The sequence below is a fragment of the Thalassophryne amazonica genome, chromosome 6, assembly GCF_902500255.1.
Source record: "Thalassophryne amazonica chromosome 6, fThaAma1.1, whole genome shotgun sequence".
NCBI lineage: Eukaryota > Metazoa > Chordata > Actinopteri > Batrachoidiformes > Batrachoididae > Thalassophryne > Thalassophryne amazonica.
The window spans coordinates 88,596,376-88,618,431 of NC_047108.1; the positions used below are offsets into that span (position 1 = coordinate 88,596,376).

A 22,056-nucleotide genomic window follows, 5' to 3' on the forward strand; every position below is an offset into this window, starting at 1 on the left:
AATTTTGCTGGAAAATGTATGTGACACGGCAGGAATATCATATGTTGTACCTGCAGCAAGTAAAAGGGAAAGATAATAGAGCTTTATGGATTTGAACATGGATAATCACCACATGCACCCGGAATTGTAGTAGTACTGCAATATAATGATAATACTTCTGGGTTCTGACTTAGTTGTCCAAGTGTCACTTTGCATCCCCATTGTAAAAGTGAGGAAATCAGGCCTGATATCTGAAAACAGCAGGAAAAAATTTGTATTTCATGCTGTTATATGACTGCTTACAAACAAGCATAATCCATGACTGCTGAGTATTGCAGAACATTGACAAATATACCCAAGTACGGGTGATTCCCATTACACGAGTGCACATGCACACAATGCTGCTGTCACATTTTTCCCACACTTTTCCACAAAGCTAAAACTGATCTGTTTACATCTTTAAAATGTCTTCTGTTGAAGAGCGCAACACACTTTTCATGGGATTTATGTTCCTTAGGAAAATCAGAAGGAGGTTTCTGCTGACAGACCAGTAGGCCCCTTTTACTGCATATTGTACCCGGATGTCCACTGTCACCTACTTTTGCTAAATATTATCTCTGTTCTGCTCTGCTATGCATATTTACTTTTTTGGATAATGATGCATCCTGATGTCATATGTTTTTTAAAGATATTAAAAAAACCCATTCACTTGGAATGTTCTGTAATGCTGATTACACCCAGCGTTAGCCCGCGATATGGTTTCAGATTAGCTTTTGCACCAAAAGTTCAGGCGTCAGACATCAGCAATGACAGACTAAAGTAAGTCAGACATTCACAGAACTTTACAACAATGCCTCACATTCTACCATACACACACACACACACACACACACACACACACACACACACACACACACACACACACACACACACACACACACACACACACACACACACACACACACAGCTTAATATCATACGTGCAAATGACTAAATGCTTCCTTTATTGTTAATTAAAAGCTGAATATTTCCATGGTAACACCAAATTTCAAGTGTTTAGGTTGAGAGAAGCAATAAAATGCAAGAGGGAAACTGTGATGTAAAGATTAATCATTTTATCATAATTAGTAAATAAAAAAATGCTGAGATGTGCACCTTATCTCAAATGCACAGAATGAGGCCAGAACTGTTCTAGCAAAAATAAAGAAATAAATGAATAAACTTTAATAATTTTCATGATTCGTGGGGTGGCAGCGCTCCCGTAGGATCACGCTTCATCTGCTGGGGGAAGTTGTGAGGTGTTCTTGTGTACAGCATTTGTCACATTTTGAGGTGTGAGTTTTGTTATTAAATTGAGGAGGTGGTAGCCGAGAGGTTAGAGTGGGAGGCTTGTGACCAGAGTGTCCTTGGTTTGAATCCCAGTCAGATATGAGACTCACTGTTGTGCACATACTGTCACATTATATAAAAAAGGTATGCTATTGCAGTGTTTAGAATTTTCTACACGATCATGTAAATTAATCATTTTGATAGGACACAGTGTTCGTCCTCTGTTCAGCCACACTTCTCACTTTCACCTGACTTTCACAGATATGCATCCAAGAAGTGTGTGGTTTTAAACCACGTCCTTATTGTGAAAAAAAAAAAAGTAAGCGTGTCGTGCAGGGTTTCTTTGGTGCATCAGGATATTCCATCATTGTGTTGTGATCTTGTTGTAACTATGGCTGAATTTTTAAGATGTTCGAGTCTGTGTTTTGACATACTTTCACAATCCTTTGCATTTCTGAGGTGTCCATTATTGTACATGCAGTAATATCACCTGCAGTTTTCCAGAATCTCCACTGTTGTTTTGGAGTCATGGTACTGGATGTTGCACCATATATAAGCAAACGTAAAGTGTCCTTCTAGATCAGCAAAATGAGTCTGTCTCCCAAACCAGTCATTGTGATCGTCTGATTTGTGCAGTAGTCACAGGTGCGGGACAGAAGTGATGCCATGGGTGATGGAGGTGGATTTGGTGGTGTTGTTGAGGTGTTGCTGCACATAGTTGGTTATTCTTGATGCCAGTGTCACCCGATTGACTCGACACTCCTTTTAGATGTTACAAAAATGATCATATAAGCTATATTTTATTCAATAGTCTATCACTAATGCTGGACTTAATAAGCTAGCTTTTGCTGGGAACATAGTTCAGCCTAACTGGAGTGAGCTATCTGTTCCTGACATTATTTCTCTGTACGTTAAGCCCCTTTCACACCGGGCCAACATAGAGTTGCGTAATGCAGTGTACCGAGCCGACTACACTGATCTTATGCAACCGTACATGGCAATATGCTGAGGGATGCCAAAGGGTCCGCGAAATGGACACAAAAAAATTAAACATATTTAATTTTTCATGGCCTTTCGGCACCTGATGCAATGCTCTACACAACACTCCGCTACTGTATGTAAGTCTATGCAACACTGCGCTACTGTACACCATGCCTCCGCAAATGAGCACAACCCTACACTAGTCTGGTGAAAAATCCTTTTAGGTTTTTTATCAGTACATACCTGCATTGTTAGATTTTATTCATCCCACTGAACTTTGCTGGTAGTGAAGCTTCAAAACCACAGAAGAAGAGGATCACCAGCGAAAGAACATGTCCACATCCCCTATAACTCCTCACAGACAGATCACGCACGCGATCACCAGCTGCAGCTCCGCCTTCAACTCTTCAAGTTCTCTCATGATTGTGGCACGTTAAATATAATAAAATATAATGTATTCTGGCTTTTTCCAATGGATCAAATCCATCTGTGTGTCCAGGCAGTCTATTAACAGCATCATGGAGCAAGCTTCTCCCTCCTGCGTGCAACTTATGCAGCCGTTCCTGTTGTTGTTGTTTTTCATGCTCCTATCACAAAATGATTAAAATTTTCGCAACAGGGTTTTTTTAACTCACTATTACTAACCCTACTCCTACTCCCAACCCTAACCTGAACCGTAACCTAACCCTACGCCTTCCCCTAACCTTAACCACCCACGACCCCCCCCACCCCCCGCACGCTTCACTTTTAATTACATGTAGCCATAATGGAATGTATTACAATGAATATGTGCAGCCGTGATGAAAATGAGGCGCTTTTTGTGACAGTGTCACAAACCAATAGATTAATGTATATTTCATGCTGCTGAATCATGACATGCCGTGAGACAGGGTTGGCATACTAGATACACAGCACAATGCAACTCTACGGTGTGTAAGGGGCTTCAGCACAAAAGCCAAAGCTCCGAATGTAAGATCTCAGTACAAAATCAAGGGATCATTATCCAAAAGCTTGTCCAATATACTGCTATATTATTAACGTTAGGTGTTTTATGCAGTATGTTCAGTTTATTATCTGATTTTATGTTTAAGAAAACAGCATTATTACCTCTGCCAAAGAGGTCACGGCTTTGCCTCCCTCTGCCTGACTGTGTGACACAAATTACTATATTATTTTTTTTCTTCTTACCAAGTGGAACCAGAGGTTGTTATAAAAGAAAGACCCATTACAGTAAGTTGTGTTAATGAGCCATTCTGCATTTTGATGCACACTTGGCAGACACTTTTAACAAAATCGCCTAACACTCACATTCACACACCGATGCCAGGAGATCACATGTAAGGTGCTGACCTGCATACTGGGGCAGTTTCATAGTTTAGTATCTTGTTCAAGGGCACATGTGGGAATCAATCCCATGACCCTTCAGTTAACGAATCAGTCTCAACATAACATGAAGTGAGAAAATGTGCTGTATAAGTGAAAATTTCTTACCAACATATTAATGGGTGTTTTTGATCTTGTTTTTTGCCTGATTAACAAAAGCCTACATACCTCCATAGAAAGGTCATACTAATGTGATCTCATCAACTGCCGGCTTTTGGTGGAATTTTATCCTCTTACAAGTGCTGCAATAAATCATAAGTAGAATCATTAAAATACAATGTCACACATCCATGCATAGTTTTTTCCTATTCATGAGGCTCATTTTAACAAATATTATTATGCAGCAGGCTTCTCAATTTAAATGACTCCCTCAGCAGCTCAGGGACCATCACACTGTCACCATGGAGACAACAGGACCCCACTTTGACACCGTCACAACAGGGCTTGGTGAGAGTCAATAATCCCACAGTTTCATCCGTACTTCCATTCTGTGTTTGTAATTTTCCTTGTTTGTCCGTTCTTGCTCCACTGGAGCTAATCGTTATATTAAAACCAGCTGGAGGGTAAACTGCAGCTTGTACCTGTCACTCCAACTGCCTGACACATTACATCCACAACGCATGTGCTGAAATCAGCCAATTGCATTAAAGTCCGGGAATGATCTCATCTTACTTGGTCGTTCGTCATTGGCTCCTGAGTCCAGTTGTTATGACACCGAAGGATATCATTGCTGGGAGTATTGCTGACAAATCATATTATGACAGTGCATCTGACATCGATGATGGATTTGGTGCACATGCGCATGCATACTGACATCTCTGACCTTCACTTCTGTTCAGTGTGCATTCGACCTAAAAGTATAGATTTAGCTCAATCTAAACCAGATTCTACACCACTAAACCCAAAGCAGGTTAAAAAAAATCTACTCGCACCGACTGTTTAACACTGACAAAAAATGCATGCACACGTACGGCACACACTCACACCTGAACGTGTGACCTCATTTGCCACGGCTGTTGAGACAGGTGTCTGCTTGTGCCCTGGGAGGTGAAAGGTCACATCTGCATGCCAGAAAAACAAAAAACAAAAGGTGCAGTGCCGGAGAGACGGCGCACCGCTCGCTCTGTGTCAACATTTTAATTAATGACACCCTCAGTTGAGGCACATCTCATTCAACAGAGCACTTCTGTAGATATTTGGCTCGGCTGCTCTCCGCTGCCCTCGCCGACATTTATGTCGGAGCGTTGAGTGGCCGTCATTCAGGTGCTGATTTCCCTACATACACAAACCTTGATTATCCTCCTCATCCGCATGAGTTAAATAATGACAGGCATCTTGCGTACTCGCCAAAATATCATTCTCTGAAAGCCACAATGTCTCCACAGTGGGGCGGTGCCGGAACACGGAGCAGGGGTCAGTTGAGGCTTTGTCCGCTGCACTTACTGGGAGTCTGGGACTGTCTGTCCTCTGGCCGGAATCACAACGCATCAACATCACAGTCAGCTGCCAAATGCAGCACCACTCACAGTACATATTGTTTAATTGATGCAGGTTGACTTAATCAACATAACGTACTTATTGGCTGTTTATCTTCACTGTTTGCCAGCAGAAATTTTAGTTGATTATTTTTCAGTATGCTTTAAAGTAGATATTTTTGATAAGATGACCAACTATTATTTGTCAAATACAGATTTCTGTACGCTCTCATGGAAAACACTGTCAGAAGGCAAAGTGCTACCTATGATTATTGCCAAAAACAATGCCATGTGCCATCTGAAATTCGATTGAAATGTGATAGTGGACTTGGGTCTGAAATCATTTAGACAGTCCAACTTGTTGAAACTAATTACTTTTTTTGCTGAAAATGGCAAGAAATCACTTCAGTGAAGTCACTCATCACTGCATCTGAGTGACCACTGATTGATTACCAATGGATCTAGGGCTTAATTTTCTCAGTGACCCCAAGTTCCTATTTGCTCATATCAAGTATTTGCACTACACAGAAAGATCTGTTTTGATCTTTGACCCATATGAAATAATCCCTGCTGTGTATCACCAATCACTGAGGATAGAAAGGAGATTTTGGCTTTAAAATAGAGTCCTCAAGTTGCTATTTGCTTCATAAACATTTGGGCTGAAAATATCCAGAAATGTTTGTGTTGATGTTTTTCCACAGTGAAATTACCTCTGCTGTATTTCAGCAATCACTGAGGATAGAGAGCAGATTTTGGCATTGAGTTACCCCAAAGTTCCTATTTGCTCCTTCAAGCATTTGCACCAAAAATAGCCAGAAACATCTGTTTTAATCTTTGACCCCGATGAAATCACCCCTGCTGCATTTCAGCCTCCACTGAGGTTAGAGAGCAGATTTTGGCCTTAAATTACTTAGAAATTCCAAGTTTCTTGGGGTAATTTTGTTCACACATGGATGGACAGACACACAACACCAAAAATAATGCCCTATTTTGAAGGCCAGGTGTCATATTTGTAGGAAACCAGGCACCATCCCTACAGTGAAGCATGGTGGTGGCAGCATCATGTGGTGGGGATGTTTTTCAGCCGTAGGAACTGAGAGACTATAGTCAAGATTGAGGGAAAGATGAATGCAGCAATGTACAGAGACATCCTGGATGAAAACCTGCTCCAGAGAGCTCTTGACCTCAGACAGGGCCGCCGATTCATCTTTCAGCAGCATAAAGGCCATCAGCACACAGCCAAGATATCAAAGGAATGGCTTCAGGACAACTCTGTGAATGTCCTTGAGTGACCCAGCCAGAACACAGACCTGAATCCAATTGAACATCTCTGGAGAGATCTGAAAATGGCTGTGCACCGATGCTCGCCATCCAACCTGATGAAGCTTGAGAGGTGCTGCAAAGAGGAATAGGCAAAACTGCCCAAAGATAGGTGCGCCAAGCTTGTGGTATCATATTCAAGAAGACTTGAGGCTGTAATTGCTGCCAAAGGTGCATCAACAAAGTACTGTAGTGCACGTTACTCGTGTGAAGCTCCTTGAGGCAGCTTTGTTGTGATTTGGCATTGTATAAATGAAATTACTGAAATTGAATTGATATTGAATCATTGACTAAAGTATGTGAATAGTTATGTAGATGTGATTTCTTTGTTTTATTATTTTTAATAAATTAGCAAAAACTAAAAAAAAAATACTCTTTTTATGTTGTCATTATGGGGTGTTGTGAGTAGACTTTTGAGGGAAAAAATTAATTTAGTCCATTTTGGGAAAAAGGCTGTAACATAACAAAATGTGGAAAAAGTGAGGTGCTGTGAATACTTTCTGGATGCACCGTATCTGTCAGAGTCAGGTGAAACACGGGCATCAAGAATACCCAAGGATCCTCTGAAGAGACCTCGTACCCTAAAGAACTGAAACTTCATTCTCCTGCAACGACATCAGCAAAGACTCTTCATGCTGTTGACTTGCAGAGTAATCTCATGCTTCATGTCATTTGTCCCTTTTTGTTCATCAGTAGAGTAGAGGATGTAAATGTCTTTAACAGGCACAGTCACTCTTGCTGCTGATGGTAGGTGGCATCAGCACAGTCTGAGAATAATACATTTCAACCTGATGCTGTAATCTGAGCACCTCCTGTAATTAATGAAACTTTGCTGTTAACATGTGGTTGGGGTTATTTTGGAATATGTTTAACCGTCTTTCAGGCTCATGAAGAAAATACATGTTTCTGCACAGTAATACCGTTGAAACTTGAGTTTAGTTGCAACTCAACTCGTGACAGTTAGAGCCAAATCAGGCTCCGCGTTTTAAAACAGCCTCAGAAACATCTCTAAAGACCTGAGCTGGACTTCAGCCCTGACAGGATGGCCCCAGCCAAACACAAATCTTTTCATCCCAGTTTCATCTTACCATAGCCCTGTCAGATCCTCCTACATAAAACACAGCTCCGATACACATCCAGATCCCCAACTATCCTGTCAGTCATCCTATGACTTGTGCAGCTGAGAATTTCTAACCACTGTAAGCACCAGACACCTGACTAAATAAAACAACAGGGTTTCAAACTGGGACTGCATCATGTGAAATGATAAAGGTTGCGCCCTTGTAGACAAACCCCACTGGAACCTCAGAACAGTAGATCCCTGTGTCTCGGTATGCCACAGTGTCATTAATATGAAACATCTCTGTAGAGCGTGCACTGATGACACAAGGCTTAATCACAGCCAAGAGCAGAACAAGCCTCAACAGCGCTTTAATCTTCTCTGTGGTTAGACACATCTGGTCTGAGGGAGCCCTGAACTGTACGTCTCTATATATCTGAAATCTAAAGGCCTTATTGGATTCCATATGTAAATCCAACGGGATGGGATAAATCACATTGTAACCGCTATCCTCCCCTTCAGCATTAATTATGTGTCTTTGTTGAGCGGTCATCCTTTCTTCGTCTTTCTAAATTCTTTCTCCTCAGTTGCTGTAATTAATTTTAGGTTTTTGTTACTTAAATTAAAATTTGGGGATGCTGATATATTTACAGAGTAATGAAGGTCCACGTTTTCAGGGTCTTTGGTGCTTCCAGGCTTATCTTCAATGTCATGCTGTGGAACATCTACCAGGGATAACAGATAGAAATTAGCCAATGGCTATAATCTGGCTTGTTTACTTCACTGTATGGTGATGTACATGAACTTGCACTGTCCCTTCACAAATAAATAAATAAAATTCCATCAGGTGAGTACACAGTGCAGTGTCAGTGTTATTAGTATACAGCCCACACAGTTGCGGTTTTCATGCCCAGTGGCCATGTCCTTTAAATCCTTTGGGAAGATTGGTTAGGCACAGTGCTGCACTGTAAAAAACAAACAAAACAGCAACAACAAAATTCAGAAAATTCTGTTGTTTTTACAAGGGGAAAAACAACAGCTGTGGTTGCCAGAATAGTTCTGTAAAAAATATAGTAAAAAATATAAATATTAATATAAAAAATCAGTCATTAGAAAACAATCCTGCCCCTTGTCAGTGCAAATTAATATCAGCTAGTTCAGTCCCAATTGATGGCCTGTAAAAAGGTGTCTCATTACCAAGGTGCAACATAAGAAATATCTCATGATGGGTAAAAGCAAAGAGCTCTCTCAAGAGCTTCCCAACCTTATTCTTGGAAAAGATCCTGATGGCAATGATTACAGAAGGATTTCTAAAGGAATGTCCCAGTGAACACTCTTGGGGCCATAATCTGAAAGTAGAAAGAGCATCATTTCACCATAAACCAGCCACAATCACATGCACATCCCAAGATTACTTATGGAGGACTGGAAAGAATTATCAGATGGGTTGTCCAAGAGCCAAGGACCAATTCAGAAAGACCTGGCATTAGCAGGTACAATTGTTTCAAAGAAAACAATAAGTAATGAACACAACTGCTATGGCCTGTATGCACGCTCACCACACAAGACTCCATTACTGAAGAAAAAGCATGCTGAAGCTCGTTTAAAGTTTGCTGCACAACATTTAGAGAAGCCTGTAAAATACTGGGAGAATATAGTCTGATCAGATGAGACCAAATTTGAACTCTTCGGATGCCATAATACACACCATAAATGGCACTGCACATCAGCCCAAAAACACCATACCAACAGTGAAGTTTGGAGGTGGGAACATTATGGTGTGGGGCTGTTTTTCAGCATACAGCACTGGCAAACTTCATTGAAGGAAGGGTGAATGGAAAAAGTACTGAGACATTCTTGATAAAAAAAAATCTACCAGGATGATGAAAATGAAACAAGGGTGGACATTTCAGCAAAACAATGATCCCAAACACAGCCAAAGAAAATCTCAACTGGTTTCAGAGAATGAAAATGAAGCTGCTAGAATGGCCCAGCCAATCACCTGATGTGAATCCAATAGAAAACCTATGGAAAGAACTAGAGAAAAGGTCCACAGAACCTTCAAGATTTGAAGACTGAGCAGTGCATTCAACTAGTTTCTCCATACAGGAGATGTCTTGAAACTGTCATTACCGACGAAGTATTTAAATAAATTTCAGTAAGCATGTTGAATGTCATTCCATTTTGTTACACTTATTTGTTTTGAATTCTTTACATCTATGGGTCACTTGGGTTGTTAACATCTGGTTAAAATTTCATGTCAGTTGCACCTTTAGAAATATATTTAGCGAGAAAAAATGTGACATGTTGAATACTTAGCCTACTTAGGTCTAAACAGACATGATTTTTGCACAACCCCCATATTAGCACACTTACAAATACAGTAAAAATATGATAATATGGCAATATGATACAAAATTTGTTATATTTTCAGAGTAGTTCCTCTTCTGTGATGGCATAGTAAGTGTACTTTCCTCCCAAGCTCAGCATCCCACGCTCAAGGATGCCAAAGCTCCATTCACAATACAGCTGGAGCTGTATTGGCAGCTTTGCCCATTAGCAAAATGTAAGCTATATAACAAAATCTGAATGAGATTGAAAACCGAATCAACAGAAGTAGAACATGCATTAAAATAGTTAGTTCAAATATAGCATGATAATAATAATTTAGCCCAAAAAAGTTTGATTTATTGGATTAAAATGTAAAAAAAATAAAATAAAGTACAACAGCTTTATGCCATAAAATTTACAGGTTGTTATGTAAAGATATTTGCATATTTTATCTGTATTTTTTAAATAATTATTCTGGCAGCAACTGTGTTTTGTTACGTTTTTTAACTGTAAAAACGATTTTTTATTACAGTGTGGTGAATTGCTTTTGTATGGCAGCAGGAAGCAAATGCATCACAGACCAGCAAAAATCTGGTCTACAGTCCAGCACAGAGTTTTCCTGCAATATATAGGCTGGGGTAGTCAGATATATTTTACATGGTTCATGACACATGCACACTCTGTGCACAGGGATGTGCAATAGCAAATCATAATACCATGAAATTGGATTGAAAAGCAAAATTAACAATGAAATTAAAGTAATAACTGAATGGGAATTCAGTTTTCACAGAGCATCTGAACGTTAAACATGGTTGAAGCAAACGTACCATAATCAAGATGCGTAACGAGCCATGTTTTGATACAAAAACACATTACAAACTCTAATCACATAATCAATCCTTATCAGAAAAAGAAAGGCTTATTCCATATCTACTTCAGGATGCAGTGGAAAGAGGACACCACACCTTCATGGAACAAGAGTTTTCATTTTGAGTCAGAATGAACAGTCTTTATCTTACTGTTGTAGGAGCTATGGGCATCTTAAAGTAGCATCTTAAGAGGTCCTTATCTTTCTGTTTATTCAGTGTGTTAAATAAACAGTGATGAAGGTAGACTCAGATGAGGTGTAGAAGTTGGACTGTGAGGAAACATCCACTTTCACACCATGGCCTTCGTGCAAAAACCACTAGTACTTGTTCATAAATGATGTGTTTAAGCAATTCCAGAGAACTTCCTGCATTCACCAGTTTTCCCCATATTTTGAGCATTTTTGTAGCTACAAACAAAGCTTGAGCTTCCAAATGGTCCAGCCCTGTCGCAGAAGTCATGTGCGGTTATGTTTGTAGTGACTGACTGAATATTTCATTATTCTGGAGCAGGTTTAGTTTGAAGAACCTACATGAATTGCACATCATAATTAGTGACCCTTAATTGGATTAAGCGGTCTTAGAAAACAAAATGCACAGATACCTTTATTAGTCCTGTAATGGGGAAATATGCAAAGCTTTTGCAGGTGCTCTGCACAGCTTAATATTCTTGATAATCACAGAGCAAGTTTGATTCCATGTTTGTCCGCTTGAGGATACTTTTCAATGCCTTTGGTCAAGACACTTCCTCTACATTGTCTCAGCCCAACCACCTGTAAATGGGTACCCACCTCAAAAGGGGACGGAACTTGCGAAAGACTGGTGTCCCGTCAAGGGGAAGGTGTAGACTTTCATTCACTTCATACTCCAGAAACCAGAATTAAGCACTTACTATTTTAAATGCATTAATCATGAGATTGCAAGTTGATTGAATTCAAATTTTTAGTGGGTCAAACAAAACATATCATTTTAGATAAACTTGTTAACCTTTTTGAACTCAAAACAACAGTGTTAGCCCTATCTCCAAGGGACAACAGTAACTGCGCCAAATGTAGATTATGGTGATCAGGATTATATCAATCAATCAATCAACATTTATTTATAAAGCACTTTACAGCACCGACTGGTGTCCAAAGTGCTTAACATTAAAAACACAAATTCACAAAAATAAAACACATATAGAATAAAATTTTAAAACAACACATAAAAAAGAACATAAAAATAACAGAACATATATGTGTTTGTCCACATGCATTACTCAACAACACCTCATCCAATGAACTATAACATTTTGCACGAGGTGAGGTATTGCCTTGGTTTGATCATCCTTCAAGAGCGGCAGATCTGTGTGTCCAAATATTGATTATTATAGTATTTTTTTTTTAAGTATTATTGCCCACTGAGAGAAATGGCTGTTCTGTGTAATTTGTTCTCTAACTTCAGGGTCTAAATGAAATGTCGCCTCACTAATGTTGACAAATGTCGATGAAATTGCAAAGACTACAACATGTATTTCAATACAGTGAGTAGTAACGTGTTTCTGTAAGTTTCATATTATTGTGACAATCTGTAAAACAAGGCAACCCCAAGTCAGGTAATTCTATTTATACAGCACTATTCAGGCAATGCAAAACATTTACCAAAAACTCAAAATGACAAAATAAGACATTTGAAGGTATAAAAAATAAATGCAAAGGCAAAAGAACAAATAATTGTAGTGGAGGGGCACTAATCAGCATGGAGGAGAATCGGCATGATTTGTATATTTTGACCACCCAAAAACAAGATCCAACCCTATTTCTTTATTCCTCAGACTGGTGTGTGTCACCGGGATGTCTGACAACGAGAGGACAGATATTGTCCAAGTGGATGTGGATCAGAGTGGGACGGGCACATCCAAGGAGCACTTCTCATATTTAGTGAGTATTTTCACCCACTTGTTTTCTCTCTCTCTCTCTCTCTCTCTCTCTCTCTCTCTCTCTCTCTCTCTCTCTCTTTCTCACTCCCTCACTCCACTTTCTTCTTCCCCTTTGTCTTGTTCCCTGTTTCCCACTGGGAAAACCGTCCCCAGAATGTCAGTTGAGTGTTAACAGATGCGTTTTATGATTCCGAGGAATGCGAGTGTGTGGGAATCTTCAAACTTTCGTCTGAACTGCAGACTAAGAGCCGTTGTCATTCTGAACTTGCTTCCAGCAAAAACAAATATGGTGCATGATGGACCGTCCCTCTCACTCAATTCAGTATCGCTCAAGACAAGCTAGCTGTCTAATGTTGTGTTAATTGACCTCAACCCACACGGTCTCCCATTGGATTAGGGATGTTTAGCCAGTGGAAATACCCAGTCAAGCCCTTTGTTTCTTTTTGTTTAGAGACAGAGTTTTTCATAAATCATTGCTGGAACAGTCGATCAGTTCAGCTGCTTCTCAGAGCCGCTTTGCCTGGCTCACCACGGACACAAATCACTCCGACGTTGAAGCCCTACTTGATGTATGAGGTTGAAGTAAATCCAAAACAACCATCACACCCCACTTTTGTGGGAGATTTTTTTTAGAGTCGGGTGCTGAGGGAAAGATGTGAGAGAAAGGGGGAAATGGTTTGGAGACAGGATATGTGCTTCTAACGCATCTCCTTCCTTGAACCTTGGGCCGGAAACATCTGCCTCCTTACGCCCACTCTGATACACACAGACACACAATAGTTCTCCACCCTGTGCACACCGAGGAAGTGAATCCTGTCAGTGAGGATAAGGGGTTTCCCTTGAGGTGAGGTTCACGGAAGGGATACAAAGTTCGGAAGGAACGACGAATGCTGATGCGGCGGTAGCTGCATAGCCGGACAAGCGTATTCATCTTCACCTATAAGGGACCTTTGTATGTTTATTGTGTGCATGTGCACATTTGGCTGCCAGTACAAGCAGCTTTTTCATGTGTTTGCCATCATTGTTGCTTCCAACCAAGAGTTGCTGTCCTGCAAGCATGAGTCCAACAGCCAATTGGTTTCAGCAGTAATTTTACTTCCACCAACATAGTTGAAGGAGGTTATGTTTTCACACCTGCTTGTTTGTTTGTCTGTTTGTGAACAGCCGGGAGCCCCCAATTTTTCATACATCAATATGACATTTTTACAGAATTTCTATATGCTGATAGACAAGAACTAATTCAATTATCAAGGTCATAGGTCAAAGGGCAACGTCAAGAAAAATCTTGGAAAATTGGAAAAATCCATATCTTTAACATCAAATGAATTTTCAAAAACTCATAACTCTGTCAAAAAAGTTCAAATTTCTTTCATATTTGAGAGCATTTTGTAGGATGGTATCCTTTACCGACTGACAAAGTTTGAGTCGGATCTGATCCAGATTACAGATTTTGTGGCCATGTAAATTTAACATTGAAAACCATATTTAATGTTTATTTTACAATATATCTTAATCAAACATGCTCCAATCACGCTCATATTTGAACGTGAGGTGCAGACTAGCACTCACTGACATTTGATCTGGATCTGATCCGGAGTGTGTATTTTGTGGACATGTGAATTTAATATTGAAAAGCCCATTTGTTGTACATTTTGTATTACATCTCAGTCAAAAGTGCTTCAATCACTCTCATTTGTGACAGCAAGGTACAAATTGGCACACTCAAGTTTGATCTAAGTTTGATCCGCAGCTGATCTGTATTACGGATTTAATGTATATTTGAGTTTAACTTTGAAAAGCCCTTTTGATCTATATTTTGTATTATATTTTCGCTTATGAAAAGCCACTTCTAACAGGACTTTGACCTTGAAAATTTTTTCCAAGGGAAAAATTTGTGGAATTGGAAACTAGTGTTGGCAGAGGTTTGCGCTCTATGAGCACAGTGCTCTAGTTAATATATTGCAGTGTAGGCTTTCTGCACAGTTTTCTTCACTAAGTTATGGTTATACTCAGCAGCTGTCTCAGCCAGTCTGGAGAGACAAGATATTTGAATCCCAAAGGATCAAGAGAGGTTTGATGTAATGCGCACAAGGTCATTTGATCATGTCAGAAACTGTCAGCCGTAACTTTGATTTCTTGTTAGTCGTGAACTTTTCTTATTCTGTGTATTCAGGTCCCGAAGCTGCTGTCTATGGAGCCAAGGAAGGGCTCACGCGCTGGCGGAACCAGAGTGACCATCAGGGGCAAACATCTGGATGCTGGCTCTGAGGTCAGAGTCAAGGTCAACAACACGCAGGAATGTGCCATCATAATGTGAGTCCTACTTGATTTAAATGGATTAAGATGCAACTGAACATGTTTATATGAAATATCCTCTTGCTAAAAAAAAAGTGACTTTGTATAAGTGAGAAAATATTTGAAAATTGAAAACTTAAGTTGTGTGTTTCTAATTTTATTTTATTTTTTATAAAGGCAAACAGATGACACCATTGAGTGCACCATGCCTGCAGCCTCACAGATGCACACAGAACCAGTGTCAGTGTGTGTGGAGTTTGAAAACATTCCTTGTCAGAATGTGGAGCTCAGCACCACATACACCTACGAGAAGAACCCCACCATCAACTCCATCAACCCAAAAAAGAGCTACCTCAGGTAGAACACACCTCCACACCACAACACAAGCATTAAAACACCAAGGCCTTAAAGATCTGAAGGAGCTGCGGTTTCCCTCCCAGAGTCACCAACATAAGTCATCGCTATAATGTTGTCCTGATGTGCGCCATCATCTCCCTTTTGTGTTGTCAATAAAGCAGCATGTGTGTGACAGCAGAGCAGCATATCTGCTAAACTTGTGCAGAGCTTCACTGCAGCAGAGCTGTTTTGCATTACTCTGATGTTCTCTGATTGTGTTGTAGTGTTCCAAAATATTTGCATATTAGAATGAATTTGCAACACGCTTTAACGGTTGGCTACCTGTGTCTTTGTGTTGCAGCGGTGGCAGGACCATCACCGTGACAGGTCAGGGTTTTGACCTGGTGCAAAGCGTCTCCATGCAAGTGCTGGAAATTGGACTAACGGTGAGTAACCAGCTGATTTCTGTTGTGGAGTCGGCGATAGTGGGGTATTGTTTTCACTGGCGTGTGTCTGTGTGTTTGTGGACAAGATAACTCAAAAATGGCTAGATGAATTTCCTTCAAACCTGCTGAGAATATTACTTGGGTAGATATACAGACGTGATTAGATTTTGGAGTAGTTTGGTCAAACATCAAAGATCGAGGAAAACATGGTCCGAAAAACTAATTTTATTTATTTATTTATTTACCTGTTTTTGTATATCTCACCATCAAAGAAGCCCTAGATCATATAAAGCATACTGATCAGTAACTGGCCTATAAAATTGTTCATGGACTGGCACCTCCCTACCTGCTGACTTGGTTAAGCCCTACGTACCGGCTCGGGCCTTGCGTTTGCAGGGTGCAGGGCTGCTATATGTACCTAGGGTGAATAAAGTCTGCGGGTCACAGAACCTTTTCTTATCATTCCCCGGCTCTGTGGGATGAGCTCCCTGTGCAGATACGGCAGTCGGACTCTGGAGATTTTTAAGTCTAGATTAAAGACCCATCTTTTTTTCCCTGTTTTATTGTTAGTATTTTATGTTATTGTGTGTTTTTTATTCTTTTTACTTTTTTATGTTTTTATTACTTTTTGTGCTTTTTAATCTTTTACTTCATTTTGTTGTATTTTTCAAGTTGTGTTGTGTGAAGCGCCTTGAGGCGACCACATTGTGAATTGGCGCTATATAAATTAATAAACTTGATTTGATTTGATTTGATCAGCAAAAATTGGTAATTGATTAGTATGAATGACTGAAGTCACACAGATGTCATATGATGAGGTTATACATAATCAAAAACATCATTTCAGACAAATTTATAGTTACTTGTACATTAAATCATGGTGTGGTTTCATGTATTTAGGCTGGTGTTTTGAATGTTGTATTCCTCATATATTTATGAATGAGTACAGCAAAACTATTTTCCTATAAATTATGTAAAAGTAGGCTTGGTTAAAACTGAAGCGATTTGGGGTTCTATCCTGATGGCAGGTATAAAGTCGCACAAATGACTTTGGGGCTTGTCTAAGTTCTATTTGTTATTCAGTGGTTGCAAAGGGGATTGAAATTATTGTGTTTATTATTCATGGCATGGGTGTGTTGTAATGTGAACATAATATCAAGTCAGAGTGACAGCTGTCATTACTTCAACCAGAGTGTGCCACGTGCACAGCGTTGTGGTATTGATTGCAAGGAGACTAGTGAGGGAAGCCAATGAGACACCCAAGACAACTCTGAAAGAGTTATAGGCTTGTGTGATGGTGACTGGAGAAACTGCAGAGTACAGCTTTTGTCTGGTGCACTGCCAGTTATACAGTTTCATGGTGGAGGCGCAAAGACAATTTCACATTTTAGCTACATTTTGCCAAAAAAGCATAGAGGAGACTCAAGCCAAAAGCTGAGCTTGTTTCTTTTATTAAACTTGTGCAACTTCACCAAGAAGCTGTGGCTGGTTATGTAATACACTAAACCTACCCTGTCTCCCACAACTTTCTCACCTCTAGGGTTACACCACTCAAAAGACAAATGTGAAGGAGTATTTGGTGGCTTCCCTCACCGGTGTTCTTTCTGCATGGCCATTCAGTTTTTAGGAACTGCCTACTCCAGTCAGATTTGCTACATGGTACCATGCAATTTGTATGTTATGATTTATGTAGTAAATGAAGTCCAAGCCATCTTCATTGACTTAGAAATGTTCACATATCCATCACCTGACTCGCCTTAAGAAAACTGTCTGGTTGTAAAAGTAATATATACTAAGAAGAAGTAAATATGTCATATATAGGTCCTGAGGTGACAATCTCTAGATTCTGTGGCATGAAGCCTATGAGAGTCCATGACTCACCTTGGATGGGACACCATTCTGATGCAGGTTACTTCTCCTGCTAAGGCCTGTACCCATTTACAGCTAGATGGACTAAGACAATGCAGATTAAGTGTCTTGTCCAAGGATACAGACAAGGAGCTTAAACAGAATTTGAACACAGGTTTGCATATTGGCAGGACAGCTCCTTATCCACTGAGCTACCTGCTCTGTGTTCTGTATTAACTACCACAAATACCTGTTTATTAGAATGTGTAATCCAAAATGTTAATAATAAATTAATGAATGCGTTGACTGTATCATCTTATTTAGAGAGTGAGTTGTTTGAAAAATACTTTAAACAGTGGCCCTGGGTGCTGTCATTTTGTGTGAGTTATTGTCATCACCATTGAACGTAATATCATTCAATACTTTGCTGAAGCAAATTGGAGAAATGAAAGTAACTTAGATTAAAATGCATGTGAGATCAAGGCCATATTGCCCCTGTTTAACTATATATGGTTGACTGTGCATGGACACACAGAATGACAGAGACTTTAGGTGCATTATCTATAGGATTTATAGTAACAATAATCCATGTATATAGCTTGTCCAGTTGCTTGTGACCTCTAAAATATAGGAACTGCGATAAGCTGTTAAAACATTTAGTTGAAGTTACTGGTAACTACTAACTTTTATAAAATGATTTAGTTCTGGTTTTAGTTTTCTCTCTCTCTAAAACCCCAAGGAGGTGAAATTTTAATATGCTGAAGCGTTTAGCACGCCAAGATAAGATGATGATGAAGATGTACACAAATACTTTTAATGAACAAATGAAATTAACATTCAACATATTCACAGTTCAGAAAGTATTAAACTAATAATATTAAGGAATAAAAATGTACATGGATAGTAATTTTAATGATCTAATTAATACACTTCCTCTGGCTTGATCTCCTTCTCCTTTACCTTCCAAGGGGGATACTTGTTGCCTTAACAAGGTTTTGTCAGCTGTATTTGTTTCTCTTAATGGATTAACAGGAGCAGTAGCATTTTAGCGTTAACAATTTTTGACCATTAAAATATCTTCAAAAAATATTAGCTGACTAAAAGCTAGCAGAATGAAACTTAGTGGAAGCTAACAGGTCTGTTAATGTTTTTTAAAGTTAGCTGAAAAGATAATCCATTAATGAAAAAAGTAGTATCAGCACCTCCAAATCTGAAGCCATGGTTCTCGACCGGAAAAAGATGCCTTGCCCTCTTCAGGTTGGTGGAGTGTCCTTGCCTCAAGTGGAGGAATTTAAGTATCTCGGGGTCTTGTTCATGAGAGAGGGACGGATGGAGCGTGAGATCGACGGACAGATCAGTGCAGTGTCTGCAGTAATGCGGTTGCTGTATTGGACCATCCTGGTGAAGAGAGAGCTGAGCAGGGGGGCAAAGCTCTCGATTTCCCGATCGATCTACGTTCCAACCCTCACCTATGGTCATGAGATTTGGCTCATGACCAAAAAAACAAGATTGTGAGTACAAGCGGCCGAGATGAGTTTCCTCCGCAGGGTGGCTGGGCGCTCCCTTAGAGATAGGGTGAGGAGCTCGGTCACTCGGGAGGAGCTCAGAGTCGAGCCGCTGCTCCTCCACGTCAAAAGGAGCCAGCTGAGGTGGCTCGGGCATCTTTTCCGGATGCCCCCTGGACGCCTCACTGTAGAGGTGTTCCGGGCACATCCCACTGGGAGGAGCGCCCGGGGAAGACCCAGGATACGCTGGAGGGACTACGTCTCTCGGCTGGCTTGTGAATGCCTCCGGGTTCCCCCGAAGGAGCTGGGGGAGGTGTGTGTAGATCAGGAGGTCTGGGCGGCTTTGCTCGAGCTGCTGTCCCCGCGACCCGACTCTGGATAAAGCGGAAGAAAATGGATGGATGGATGGATGGATGGATGGATGGATGGATGAAAAAAGTAGCTTAACTAATTAGCCGTTAATTGGTTAGATGAACTGTGCCCACCAATAACTGAAATCACTTGAAAAATAATAGAACAAAACCATCACTGGTTGTAGTCGACTCACCCACAACTGTGAGTTGTACGCCAATGCTGGCATGCCTTCTTTGCATGTAAGGCGATATACACATCGGATGACTCTGGTTTACAAGGCTCTTATTGGGTTGGTTCCAGTTTATTTCAGAGATTTGAAAGCCGTTATGCTTTGCACTCAAATGACATATTGCGCTTTCATGTGCCTTGTGTTCGCACCGAAACAGGAACGAAAGCTTTTAGTTTTTTGCTCCCTCTGATTGGAATGTCCTCCAATCTGAATTGAAACAGTCTGGGTTGATTTCTTTGAAAGCTTTCCACTCTATTTTAAGAGACTGCTAAAGGAAACACAGTACCTGTGTTTTTAAATTTTAAACTGTTCTAACATATAGTGTTACTATGATCAAGTTGATTGTTTTATCTGTAAATTGCTTATATTTTATTTGTGTTTAACATTCTTTTGATGTTGTTAACTTGTTTATGACTTGTGCTGCTGCCTTTCTATGCCAGGTCATCCTTGTAAAAGAGGTTTTGATCTCAATGGGCTTTTTATCTGGTTAAATTAAGTTTTATACACACACACACACACACACACGCACACAATGAATGATCCCCAAATACATGTTTGTCATCATCTGACTCATAGTTAAATGTTAGAGAAGTGATATTTCATGACTTTTCTGAATTGGTTTGTTTTCAGGAATGCACAGTGCTCAACCCCTCCATGATTATGTGTCCATCCCCGGCATCTGGTCAATCCCAGCAGGCCTTGGTGCAATTCTTCCTGAATGGCGTCCTTTACAAAGGAGACACTCCTGAATCTTCTGACAGCGAGGTGGAGGAAGAGGAGGATGAGCCTCATAAAGGTCACTTTTTGCTAGAGTACGTGGAGGACCCTCAGTTTTTCACCGCCAACAAGGAGAAGCTGATTAAGCACCATCCGGGAGAGCCGCTGACACTCATCATCAACGTGAGTGATTTGTGTTACACCCATATGTTATGTTGCAAAATAAGTCAACCAAATATTTGTCTTTCATTAGTTATTCATGTTTGCCAATAAGATGGGCCTTCAGTCAGTTTTTAATTACATACTTGTATTACAGGAGATGAATACTAAAAAAAGACATAATCTTTCTCAACCCTTTAATCTGTGTTTGACAGCCCATTTCAATGTGACAATAATAACGCAATGTGTTGGTAACTTTTTTTTTCAGATTAGTGTTTGAAGATCATCCTATCAAATCCTTTACCGTGTCTTATCAAAACTATATGGGTTTAGCAACATTCATACACATGAACTAAATAACTAGCATCTTAAAGCTGTAATCCCCTTTGATGTTTAACAAATTTGACAAAATGTACTTTGTGTTGAAACCTAGTTATAAAGTACCGTTATTTTGTGGTATATCAAAAAAAATGACAACCCTTTTTTGCTGGTAAAATATGTATTTTGACAGGATTTCATAGCAAATATAGTCAGTTTGCATCATGAGATTTTGCAGACAACATTAAGGAGGAAACACGTGTCCATGCACAGGGTTCAATGTTCATACTGTATTACAGCAACTAGGAAAATAGGAAAATACAAATAGGAAAATACATATGTAGTAAAGCCATGACAAAACATTAGTCTCTCCAACAACTCGTTTGGGTAAACAAAGTAAAAATGTTACAGCTGTAACTAACGTTAGTAACTGTCACAGGAAATCTGTCATTGTTGTCTTGCCTGTCCAGCAGATATCCAGCAAAATGTTTGTATGAAATGTGTCCACATTTTTTTCTTCCCAACGGGATCTTTGGTTTCTTCTCCCACTTTATTTATGCTTCAGGTTTGCATCTTTATTTGGTACTTTTCATTACATTTGAAGATTTGTGTTTCTTGATGCTAACAATAGCATGTTTAGTGTCGTATTGCTGTTGGAGGATACCCCCCATACACACACACACACACACACACACACACACACACACACACGTCAACTATGACGTTACATCATAAAGAATGTGCTTTGACATTGCTTTGTAACTGGTCAAAATCTTAAAACTTTTCCACGCAAGGTGGATCTTGATCATATTGACCACATAAGATAGTAAATCCTTTATCTGAACATGAAGGGAAAAAAATCATAGCAGTATTGAAGAAAATCCTTTTTAGGACTTAAAGGTAAAAATATAACGCAATGCTAAAATACCCTCGGCCATATGAGCATTGTCTTCTTTATCATTTGCAGTGCAAAGTGTATGTATGTGTATGTGTGTGTGTGTGTGTGTGTGTATATATATATATATCTGTACACTGAAAACCCATTTTTATTCTCTTTCTTATGAATAGTTTTTATTTTTTTATCTGTTTTATTCCTTTACTTCTGCTTTTAATTATGTATTTGAAATTTTTGTTATTAATTTTTAATTATTTATTTTATGTTGTATTGTTTTGTGTAAGGTGCCTTGAGATGGCTTTTGCTGTGATT

General features: G+C 39.7%; 1 protein-coding gene across 1 annotated transcript in view; it reads left to right on the top strand.

Annotated features, from left to right (window-relative positions):
- The window catches only part of plxnd1 (plexin D1), a 218,689-nt gene that overhangs the window by 105,622 nt on the left and 91,011 nt on the right, over nt 1–22,056 (top strand). Inside the window, exons 14-18 of the mRNA XM_034172730.1 lie at nt 12,538–12,643; nt 14,816–14,955; nt 15,115–15,294; nt 15,635–15,719; nt 20,286–20,555. Coding sequence (XP_034028621.1) covers nt 12,538–12,643; nt 14,816–14,955; nt 15,115–15,294; nt 15,635–15,719; nt 20,286–20,555 — 781 coding nt within the window. The remainder of the gene's footprint in view (nt 1–12,537; nt 12,644–14,815; nt 14,956–15,114; nt 15,295–15,634; nt 15,720–20,285; nt 20,556–22,056) is intronic.